Source organism: Penicillium griseofulvum (assembly GCF_001561935.1).
Source record: "Penicillium griseofulvum strain PG3 chromosome Unknown contig_80, whole genome shotgun sequence".
Taxonomy (NCBI): domain Eukaryota; kingdom Fungi; phylum Ascomycota; class Eurotiomycetes; order Eurotiales; family Aspergillaceae; genus Penicillium; species Penicillium griseofulvum.
This window is the reverse complement of record NW_024467471.1, coordinates 3,595,225-3,607,317: the sequence shown is the minus strand read 5'-3', so window position 1 is coordinate 3,607,317 and position 12,093 is coordinate 3,595,225. Positions and strand designations below refer to the sequence as shown.

General features: G+C 46.2%; 3 protein-coding genes across 3 annotated transcripts; all 3 read left to right on the top strand.

Moving 5' to 3' along the window:
* Positions 1–161: 161 nt before the first annotated feature.
* On the top strand, positions 162–646 carry PGRI_022980 (mitochondrial 54S ribosomal protein mL60; the record flags this gene model as incomplete). Its single annotated transcript, XM_040790011.1, has 3 exons — positions 162–202; positions 273–502; positions 594–646. 3 exons carry the CDS (start codon positions 162–164, stop codon positions 644–646), a joined length of 324 nt encoding a protein of 107 aa, XP_040646964.1.
* Positions 647–6,416: 5,770 nt separating this feature from the next.
* Positions 6,417–7,664, top strand: PGRI_022970 (uncharacterized protein; the record flags this gene model as incomplete). The annotated part of the gene is made up of 3 exons (XM_040790010.1): positions 6,417–6,813; positions 6,987–7,067; positions 7,381–7,664. The coding sequence occupies 3 exons, from the start codon at positions 6,417–6,419 to the stop codon at positions 7,662–7,664; spliced, it is 762 nt and encodes a 253-aa protein (XP_040646963.1).
* A 3,078-nt stretch (positions 7,665–10,742) lies between these two features.
* Positions 10,743–11,042, top strand: PGRI_022960 (uncharacterized protein; the record flags this gene model as incomplete). The annotated part of the gene is made up of 1 exon (XM_040790009.1): positions 10,743–11,042. One exon carries the CDS (start codon positions 10,743–10,745, stop codon positions 11,040–11,042), a length of 300 nt encoding a protein of 99 aa, XP_040646962.1.
* Between the last annotated feature and the right edge of the window lie 1,051 nt (positions 11,043–12,093).

Here is a 12,093-nt window from a genome sequence, read left to right as displayed (position 1 = left end):
CTAAGGTTAAGTTAGCAATATCCCTATATCAACTATATCACTCAGTAAATGATCCATTCAATCAGTAACTTTTTTATACATCAAGTGCACGGACCAACTACACTCCCGACTCCGAGCACGATTTTCTCCCGGCTACACCCTGACAGCACCACCAACCAACAATGTTCAAATCAACCCAAGCACTATTCGGCGGTCTTCTCTGGTGCGTCTTGATCCTACGACTAGAGTCATAATTAATCGAACCCAAGCTAACATTTCTGGCCGAATAATAGGAAGACCCCGTGGCGTCTCTCCTCCCCTCAGAAGGCACGACAGCGCAAGCGCCTGCGCAACGTGGATCGGGTCGTCGACACCGTCAGTGCTGCACTCGAGCGCAATGGCCAAACCTCCAAGGCTGTGACCCGGTGGTTTGCGGAGATGCCGCGCGAGGAGGAAATGCTGCCCAAGGACAAATACACTCTCTTCGATAAGAAGGAGAAGAGCTACCGGAAGAGCATTCACAGTATGTTTTATTCCCACATCTACATGTTTATGCCAATTGGCATTTTATGACTGCGTGGATCGGCTGAACTAACCGCTTTCTTCGCCTTCAGAGCTCCCCAAGTGGACTCGTGTCAGCCAACGTGTCAACCCTCCCGGTTTCTAAACGGATTTTTCTCCCCCGCACATGTACTATACATCCGAACTCGACTCTGGCGGGGGACTTGTCAGAGCGAAAAACAACATATGGACAACCGGAGTTTTGGCTTTTTGGAATTTGCAGCGCGGCCACTCTGAAGAGGATGGTGGCTTACAATGTTCCATGATTACCCCAGCGCTTAGATCAGGCTTTCAATTCAAATGCATTTTGGCAAGGATATTTCTTTTTGTTCAATCCCGGGATTCCCGGGGTATACTAATGATATAGATGCAGCGACAGACATGGTGGTAGTGGGCGTATAGCACCAGGAGTTTGAATGTGTTTCAAATGAATGCGGAGTGCGAAAAAAATATTGGGCTACAGGTCCACGAGTAAGGCAAGACAGAATGAACACAAGGGACTGTGTACAAGGCGACCGGTTTGAGAAAAATCATGAGACAAAGAAGTTTCAAGCTCTTCTTTTGCCGGGATCATAGCTTGGGATCAATTTTCCGGATGCAGTACGACAACGCTTGTTGACTTGAGCTGCCACTTCCTTGATCCTGCCCCGATTGACTCGGCCTTCGTGTAGGGCTTTGTGGACACGATAGCCTCGGCGGACATGCTGCCAGTCGTCAAGTGTCTCTTGCCAACCTGCCCCTCCTTCATACCAGGCATGTTTCTGCGCAGTGGACATCTCAAAGCCCTGGGGCGGTTTCGGCAAAGCCCAGCAACCTGTATCGATATGGCCATCTGGCGGATCCTCGACCGATTCATCGTACAGTGTAATGGTGCGAATGGCGTCTCGTATGCCAGATACCTTCCGCTGATTATTCACTGCGGCCCGCCAGGAGTCGATACGAGGAGTCTGCGCGCGCTTCTGTTTGGACGCAGGGTATTTTGGCCTGGGGCTGAAAACCGGCCGTGGATAAGGAACGTTGAATCGTGGGTCTCCCCACGCTCGACGTGCATCGGTGGAAACTCTGGATACGGGATCGTAAACAATCCATGTTTCTCTATTCAGCCAGTGGTTGGCTAGTAAGGCAAAGTGATATGGTTTTTGCCCTGGAGTGAATTCGTTGAAGAGCCATAACAATTTTCGATCCATCCTCTCCATCATTCTCACCTCCCAATCACTCAACTCATCCACGGCTCCTCCTCTTTTAAGCTGGATTTTATCTGAGAAGCATCGAGTGACGTCTATTCTCGGCCTTTTCCCTTCACGGTGGGAGATGGTAGGATGTTTTCGGTCACACAAAAGTCGCCATTCATCGGACAATGCTGGTCTCGCTTTCGAGTTGGTCGCTTTTCCTTCAGGATGGCATCTTGCTGGGGCTGAATTCCATTGGATTGTTTTCGTATATGTCTGCTGTTCACTTGAGGACAAAACTTGATTTCCAAAGAGGATTCTGGAAGTCAACGACGTTCTATCTTCCGAGATACGCAAGTGCCCTGCAGTGCTATTTCGCTTCCTCTTGAGGCGGCCACGAAGAGACGAACTCGGATCCGAGACATAGCTGACCAACAACTCAGTCCGGGGTGTCCCTGGAGGGCCAGATGAATCCCCTAAGTTGTCAAATGCTGCCTCTTTTTGTCCCATCTGCATTCGTGCTGACCACCCACGGTATCTGCGATGATTATCATGTCGATGAAATGGTCTGTGTTCTTTTGTATACGTTGAGCCACTCGGCTCCGCTATTTCACATTGAAGACCCTCATGTTGCACGACAGTTTCGATTTGACATGACATAGCTCGAGACCCCTCACCATGTGACCATGGTATTGATCCTCGCATTTGGTAGTATTGATTCTGTCGAGATGGTAATGACTGGACTTGGTGGAGTGGCATTGATGGGCGAGTAAATGGCTTTGCTGCATTCTTGCGAGAATTAAACCAGGGTTGGTGGTCAGAACTGCCATCATTTGGCTGTAGTGGGTCTCTGAGGAGTTCCTCCATGATTGAACGAGTAATAACTGGCGGGTTGTTTATCAGCTTGGATTGCCGTGGCAGGCCTGCTTCCGATATCTCCTCATGCGCGTGCTGCCGCCGTACAGAGCCCGTCGCTAGAATAGGTTGGGGCATTGAGACTGCGTCCTCCAAAGCTCCGTGACACTTCGGTGGGGAACAAGGATTCCAAATTTCATTGGCGGTCGGAAAATCATCATAGCTTTTAAGGCAATTTGGTATCCAACGAAATCCTCTCCGTTCTTGTCGCTTTTGCTTTTCCACATCGCCTGGATCCCACCAAATCCAACTGTAGTCGTCTCGGGTAGATTTCCACCCCATTAACTTCCAAATTCGAGCGAAGAAGTCATGAATTAGTCTTTTATTTCTCTCGTGTGTTGGCCACGCGACCCAGCCATACCATGTGCGTGCATATCGGGTGTTGGTATTTTTGCCTGCTCTCAGTACCTTGTTTCGATTGAATCGTCTGATGAACCGCCCAGTTTTCCAAAACAAGACTGCAATTATAAATATTCCAACAGTTCCAACCAATAGGTCAACAAATACCGAGGGTTCGATTGACTTATGAACTTTGACTGCAATGTTTGGAGGTCGGTTTGGGGGACGTGGGATGCCAGGAACTAGAGAGTGGCTCTGCCGAGTGCTCAGTGGTGCCATTTAGTGAAAGCTTGGTATACTGTCCAGAAATCGGTAAAGATATAGAGTAGGCGTCGTCAAGACTGTCTGCTCGCAATGTGCAAATGAGAGAGAGGGTGGAGAGATGAGGAAGTTGCAAGTCAGGCACAGAACTTGCCTACCATTTTTACTTCGACATTTCTTTCCAAATTTATTACAGCAATGTCTCTTCAGGGTGTTTATTACTGCGATGAAAACATAATGACAAATACTACATGGTTGCGAAATGTTCTACAATGGACCTAAACGTCTATCTATATCGAGCTATTTGCGGTACCTCCAAGTCATCGCCCATCAAGGACGAGCAAAAGGATTAATATTTACTATTGAATATAGAAACATCATCAGAGTCAGGACCCGTGTATGCACAGGTATCATCGAGACAGTGAATAAGCATTAACATGAACCATTCCTCATCGTAACAACCAATACAGTCATCTTTGGGAGAATCTAATCAGATCACCATATATATTTTTGTTGGATGTCAATATACGGCTACGTTTACCTAATTATGCTCGACCTCTGTTTAGGGCTAGCGTAGGCATTCGGATGGACCGGATTGTGCGGACAAGCAATTCAGAGTTGGCAACGGATACAATGTAGTGGTTGATCTCTGCTGAAGATCCCCCTCGATCAGTCGTGGAGAAGGGTTCTATTCGGCTCACAATGTTCCATAACTCAGGACTCCATGCTGTTTATCTCCGTGACTTATCCTCTATTTTTTGGGTTCCACTGATAATCACAAGCTAGATAGCAATGGTGGATATCTCCCACATTCATGTATAGTTCGTAGTGCGAAGTTTGCAGCTCCAGGCATTCACATTTTTTGACGACTCATCTGAATCCAACAGAATTTTAGACGTACCAGGCACCATTAGCGTGGCAAAATACGAAAGTAGAGACACTAACAAATCCCAAAATCCAGGATCAAATCTCGGAGATCAGCAAATGGATCTCAGATGAACTCATGACCCTTGGGAATGATCGACGATCGAGTCGGGGAACTCTCGATCTATGTCCACTTGCCAAATTAGGAAATGTATCGATCCACAGCCACACCGACTCCACTCCTTGCAGTTCTAGCCACAAATCAGCCACGCTCGAGCCACTTGCGGCTGGCATCGTGGCGGTGCGATTATTACTTTTTGAAACAAGGTTGTGTCTGTATTTTGCTTTTGCTTTTTGTCGGGCTTCAGGCTCTGCATATGCAAGGGTTATCATTTCCAGTTTTGATGGGTTTCCTTTTATCCTATTTCGATGATCATCGTTCTCGTCTGGTTAGGTTCAGCACCAAGTCCTGTCTCGCAGCTGCATCATTTCCCAGCACTTGGGATCAGACTTCATTCTGCATGCGCCTGCGTTAAAATCTTCTGCCCAATTAAGGGCTTTGGGCCAGTAAAATCAAAGGATATATCTTTTTCCGGTACTCCGCAGAGTATTTATTTCCACCGCACCGACGAGGCGTCAACTAATTTGAATTATTGATGAGATCGTCGGGACGATCGCCCAGTTCTTAAATGAAGTGATAGGATCAGACAAATGTTTCAAGCTTCTGGTGGAGTTCACCTCATATTGCGAACCAATTTCCCTGTCATCCACATGGAATATCTATCAAGAGGCAAGTCTCGACCGGGGCTAGTGGGGCTGATATATCCGGTTAAAAGCCCGCGGCTACAACATTTACCCACCAATCCAACATTCTCTATCCACATTAGGCATCACTGTTCTGATAGATTTTGAAAAAAAAAAAAAAAAAGAATAAGAATTCTCATCTCGCAAAATAGGCAGAGTTCGAAATGGGATATATCGGGGTTTCCGAGTGGCTATGATGTTCACTCGGCTCCGCAGACGCCACAGTCTACCGTTGGGGTGCGGCTTGCATTTGCTGGGTAAAGGGATTAGACAAAGCCAGAAATTCCTTTGGCCCGAGTCGGGGATCATATCAAACTAGGTGGAGTAGGAGTAGGCCCCTCCATAACAAAGCTAACTCATTTTTATGTGGTGCTCCATACCATGATACCATGACCAAGATGAGATACTTGCATACTAGTGGTGCGCCACATCCAACACGACCGGACCAGCATACTTTCATACTAGTGGTGCGCCACATCCCGGCTCAGCGGTGATATTTGCGACTTACCCAAGCGCCAGTAGCCGAATGACAAGAGGCCGATGCTGCGAGAGGGACGAAACGACGTTGGGCAGGACCCCGCTGCTTGATCCGTGCACGGAACTATTGAAAGGATAGGCCCCCAAGTCACCACACGATCCCCTTGAGGCCCTGTGTCTGAATTCAAAATTCCCATCGCATGAACGTCAGTCGTGCATGCCAAGCCGTTTCCATGTCAGATTTGTCAGGTTTTCTCGGGTACATCAGGGTGTGCGAAATAGCTTTGTTCTGGAGATTATAGTGGAACCCCTGCCGTGAGGGAATCCCGGGGCCGATCCTGACACTAGCTTCAGATCTCGTGCAGTGCATCTCGAACCCACAGATCCCGTAGCTTCTCCACGCTTGGTATTTTATTAGAACGTACCCGTCGATCATCCCAAATAGGAACAAAGTATGTACCTCCGTACACGCTCGCCCCACTGTTGGATTCTGCTGCCGGAACGTGTTGCTGCAAGGATCCTGCATTATGCCGCAGACCTTTTATTGAGCTCACAAATTTGTTTCTGCGGGGATGACGACCCATGGCCGTCCCGGCTACCTGGTCTCACAGACCATCGCTCAGGCTAATCGTGTACTTATGTACTTTTGGATGGTGGCGACATTTGAGCGGCCCCATCGTGAGTACCACAATTGAGGTTATGGGTCCAAATTATGTCTTGTATTGTTCTGGGCGAGTGTCATAAGGTATATGAAGCCCTGGGTACGACCATGTATGCTTGACCTGATTCTCGTATCCATTATTCTCAGAGCTCTAAATTGGGTTGCCCTATACCCTGATCCCATCGCATCAATCTCTCCCTATTCTTCTCGTCTCTCTTCCATCCAACTCTTGTTTAATTATACTTCACGGTTACAGGTCCAAGATCTCTTCACTCCCATTACTTCTCAATTGGATTGAAGCAGAAGCCTGAATCCCTTTGATATCAAGAAGTGACCCAACGCAACTCGTCTATCCCAAAACATCATACCATTCCACAGCAACAAAAATGGCCGGTCGTGAATTCACACTGTCCTTTGAGACTACTCCGCCAACGGCCGCCAAACCCGGTTCCCCTTTCACAATCCCAGTAATCATCGCCGTGAACCCAATCGGGACACCGGCGCAAGATGTGCAGCATCTTGTCGTGAGCGCCTCTCTGCGCGACGAATCTGGCACAGGAGCAGCCGTTGGCCTGAGTGGTAATCTCACGGCGAGCGTTCGGAGCCGAGCCGACAACTCAATGAGTGGATATGCGAAACTCAGTCCGCTCACTGTCTCGCAGCCTGGCAGGTTTCGGCTGCGAGTGATGCTTAGCGCAGCTTCGTATAACGGCGTGGTAACGAAGGAGTATGTTGATTCGACAGTGATCCATGTCCACGCCGGTGCGGCTGCCCAACGGCCAAGTGGGTCAATTTCCTTTGCGCTTTGTTTCGGATCCCTTTTTACCTTTCCTTCTCTTCCTTCCCGCTGTCTGTTGATCTGCCCCTATTCGGCCATGACACTCCTCCTATTGGGGCCAATATTTGCAGCCCCCTGCTTGCTTCTTTCAGATCTTTGCTGATACTCAAAACTCTAGCTCCCACCCAGGTGGCACGACTACAGCGGCTTACGGCTGAAAATTTGGACATCTCCGCTGCGGATATCGCCGCATGGCAGCGTATGTGACTGAATGATGTAAAGCATTCTTCCTTTTTACCTGATTCGGGGAATCTCCGGCGTTACTCATGTTTAACCGTTTAACCTGTACCTCAATGTTCTTTTTTATTCTTGAACACGCGGAGGATTGCCACTTCGGGGAGAGTAATATGTCCTTCTCAAATGCAGGACCATCAACTGGTCTCACGCAATTTGTATCACTTTATCTCTGATAATTTCTGATTCGTACCCTTAATCACATCATGTGCCGCTGACTATTCCTGGTCTCAAAGAGTTTCCCTTTATATATTAGCGCATACACTAACCAACGCCAGACCAAATGTTAATCTCCACAGATCTCAACGTCGTTGCATATCAAATAGTTAAGAACGAATCACGACCGCTTTCCCTCGGTCCATGTGGAAAAAATTTGGGACTTTCTCCTTTCGCCCTCCTAGCGTATGTAGGCTTCTGGGGTGACCGCCTATTTCTTCAAACACCGGTCTTGAATCCCGACCTCGCGCAAAATGTCCTCCCGGGGCAGCCCGGGGATATTGATATTCCTATCGTCTTCTTACTGGTTCTCGGCTCCGGGCAAAAGGACCAAATGGCCCCATAATCAAACCTTGCCAAGTGTAATGGGCATGGTGATCACCCAGTATGTTGTAGAATGTTCTAGTTCCGGGTGAACTCACTCCAGTCATGATTCCTGTTTCATAATGACTTGCATGAGATAAGCATCCACCGCTATAAATAAGGTTTGTAATAGTATCTCCATTTTCTTTCTAGAAAAGGGACGATAAATAGCCGCTGTGATAAACAGAATGGGGCCGGTAGCGCAAACTTTTGGCTTCGTGTATCCACAGGCTTTGCATAGAATATATTAATGAGAGGGGCAGATATATATATTATACACGTGTCAGCAAGTCTCATATGCAATATAGATACTAGATTAAGCATAGAGACTTCCAAGGTTATTCGCATCAGCAAAAGAACAAAAGGAAAAGGAAAAGCCTGCCTAATCTGACTAGACATCCGGATTTATAGTTCCGGTTTATAGTATATGCATATCCACTAGGCGGATCGAGTTCCAACATTCCTAACCTATTGAGGCAAGACCCACGTAGAAACATACGACATTCTGCATATGAGCGACGAATGATCATTTTGGCCAATATTTCGCCTGCAGCTCGTGCCGTGCCGGAACATGATACAATCGCCGAACTGGTGTTTAAGTGGGGTGCATGGCGGAAACTTGAGTATTGAGTGGTTTCGTATAAATGAAGGTATAGGATTTAGTATGGAGTATTTCGTATGGTCATTTCACGAAGTGGGTTTTTGTACGGAATTTTAAGGTTCAACATGTTTAACAGGTTGAAGGGTTCTATCCAATTCGCTACTTCCGACTTTTGAAGGTTAGAATGGAATTGCCGATAAGGAGACGGCAAGTACGAAGTTTATTTTTTTTATATTTTTGACTTTTGCGAGACATTGAACCTTATAATCATCTATACCTCATTCAGATCTTATTTAGGAAACTTGGAATCTCTTCGATATTAGGCGGCTCAAGTTAACTCTTACGTAGAAAAGAAATCTTGATTTAGGAAACTAGCAAAAAATCCTTGCTTCACCTCAGTTCTTTTGAGCACCTTTTAGGCACCCAAAAAGACAGATGGTCATAATTTCCAGCATATAACTCACCATTCTCAAGACTTATCCATCCTTTGTAGACCCCATCTTGTCTCACAATGAAACATGCCCTGCATTGTGTCCCGAGGAGCAAGAACAGACCTAGTACTTCATCCTCTAGTCGAATGTCACACCACGACTTTATGTCTCACGACTTCTTATGCAATCCGTGGATCACAATATATCTTGTCACAAATATTTGCAAATTTGAAAGGGGTCTCACACAGGGATATAGCAACGTTTCTCATTGGACTTTCCGATGAGGCTGGTTTTGCCTTTTTCGGTTGACACAAAAATATCTACTTTCTGGTATCTTCAAATCCTGAAATACATAAAGGTCAACAGGCATCTCTCCTAGGATTAATCGTCATGCGGAGCCTAGAAGATGGTCAGTGGCCTAGGAAAAAGTGGAAGGCGAATGTGCTTTCCTAGGGCTCTAGACCCAGGCTGTACCTGTGGCTCAATGGGCTACTGCCATACTGAATCGACCTGTGTTTATTTAACAGATGGCTGGTACCTAGGTATTCCAACGGTTCTTTAGTGTCGTATGCTTCCAAAAAATGGCTTTTCTATACATTTGCCTTCTGTTTGAGAGAATAATAATATCCAACTGTTTATTTTATTAAGACAGTAATTCAAGGGGGAAAAAAAAAACCTGAGACCTCCGGATAAAGCCTGTTTTCTTCCCACAATGTGGCTATTTTTTCAAGGCAAGGTGTTCTCGCCAAACTGCTCTACCTGAAGGAGTGGTGGAGTTCGGCTATTTCCCTTTTGTTGAATAAAGATACAATGTTTATTGATACTACTCAAATGGCCGAATATCAAATATTTGAACAAACCACTGCACCTCGAGAATAAAAAGGAAGGAATAAACGAGAAGACATGGTTATAATGAGTTCGGAGACTGTCGTATAGGTTATGACCAAATCTCTCTCAAGGATAGTTAGCGTTTTCTAAACTTTGACATCATTATAACCTCCCCACTGGGGGGATTTAAATGGTTGGAGCCAATTACTTGTCTTCATCGCTTTTATGCACTCGCTGAGCTGACAGACTTGTGGGGGCCAGGTGACTCACTCAGGTATCCCGTGTCCCTCGGTTAGCACGGGATTCTAGAAGGGTGCTAGAAGGAAAGTTAGCATATTTCATTGGTCGAAAGAAGAAAATGGAGCACAGGGATGTCTAACAGGGCTTCGTCCATTCCGAATTCTTGTTTATTCTAACCTGGAGAACCCACCAAAATGACCCACTTGGGCGTAATAAGTCACAATCCCGAAAGGAAGAAATATATCTATGTTTTTCTTTGCATATATTCCGAAGAGAGTACGGGGTATAGGAGTACAGAGGATAGGAATAGGTTTATGAAAACCTTGGAAGAATTGTTGACGTGTCAAGAAAACACAAAGGTCGGTGAATCTGCGGGGTCCAAAGAGCGGGAAGAGGAGGCTCTTAAGGCAGAAACAATTTCTGATTGGCTGATGGACGGGCAACAGGGCACTTTGACCCTCCAAACCTGTCAATCTCACCGACACACTAAACCCTGTGGATTCAACTTGTTCATTTCTTCTATTGGTTGAGATGGAGACTAGTCTATTTCCCTGTCATCTTCTCTAAAGCTGATTGGTATCTCTCTACTAGAGGCTTTTCTTTGTCCGTGTTTGACTACATCATAGCTACAATTTTGTACTTTGTGCTGCAGTTTGGTTGGTTGCCCTACAGGGCACCGACGATCTCAACTGGGGAATTACTTGAGTGTCTTGAACATAAATAAATCCCTCCCGCAGGCTTCTTCATTTCTGTTTTTCATCCTCTACTTCATATTTATCCTCACACTCGGGCCATCTATTTTAAGAGATCGATCTCCAAATCTCAACTACATCAGCTACCTCAGGCTCTAGCAAGTTTTCTCAAGAGTAGAACCACTCCAAACTGTTTTTTTTTTTTTTCAAAGACCTTCCGATCCAAGCCTTCTGCACCAATAGATATCTCAAAGAGCCACCAAGACACAATGTCGCAGCCTCGTGATATCCCGCAGAATCTCAGAACTTCATACTTCCCGGATCAAGGCTACATCTCAACCAGCCCCACCCAGATGTCCAGCATGGGTTCACCCCAGTTCCCTAAGATGGACTACACTAAGCGTGCATCTACTCTCAGCCGCAAGAATAGCGACGACTACAAACGCTACAGTGGAACCGTCAGCCACTACGGTCGTCACTCAAATGACTGGCTATTCGGTGGCTTCAGTATTCGCGAGACTGTTCGTGACAGCCTCGATAAGCTCCGCAGCCAGGACAAAGAGAGCTGAATACATGGCTCTGCTCTACAGTTTTGATTACGTCCAACATGTGTGATCCCTATCGGATCTACTCTGTCTGGTTTACCTCCTAATTCACATTCATCTTTATGATGACACCCACCCCGACCTTTCCGCGAGCATCAATACCTGATCCGCCATGATCTGAAAGCTGTTTTGCTTCAAGGTCCCGGAACCGAGTGTGGTCTGCCCTGTATGGGTGTGACTGCGCTCGGGCGTCAGCCGCTGGGTAGGCATCAGGGAATCATCTGTGACCAAACTTCGTTCTCAGCTCGAGTCCCTGCTCTCGTTCTGTGTCGCCGCCCGATTCTTTAATCGTGCCAATCGCCGCTTGTGCCTGCCGTGTCTTTGATATTTTATCGTTGTCGTGATCTCTTATGTTGCGTATTGCGTTGGATTTGATGTCTCATTGTCTGGACGATTTTGCGTTCTCTGCCGTTATGCAATCGATTCCAGTATGAAACAGATATTAAATTTTCCAAATGATATTCATATACTACGAAGCGCTCCAATGTGCACAGTAAAGGTGATATATAGACATGTAGAATTTAATGTGCATGTTCGTAATGCTACGCCTAATCGTCAAAGAATGAGTTCATCTTGCCAACATGGCAAATTCCAACATCAACCAGCCAAGTGGCCGAGCAGTAACTCAGCTATCACATCTTCCTTGGTCTAGTGGTGATGATTTCCGCTTGTCATTAAAACCGATAAGCGCGGGAGACCGGGGTTCGATTCCCCGAGGGAGAGATTTCTTTTTGCGGTTAATTTGTTTTTTATTCTTTAGCTCCAGCGCTTCTTGCGCGGCTATTTGTTTTTTTACTTAATGATATTGCTAATGATAGTCAAATATCAATGTGTATTGGCTCTGGCTCTCGTATATATATATATGGCTTTTACATGGACGAATTTCGTCAATGTTCGGAAATATATTTTGCGAAAGGTAAGGCGAAAAACATTCAGATGCGACCATATGATAAACAAAATAACATTAAATGTGGGAATGAGTTCTAATCATAGAGCATGAGAAAATAATTCCTAG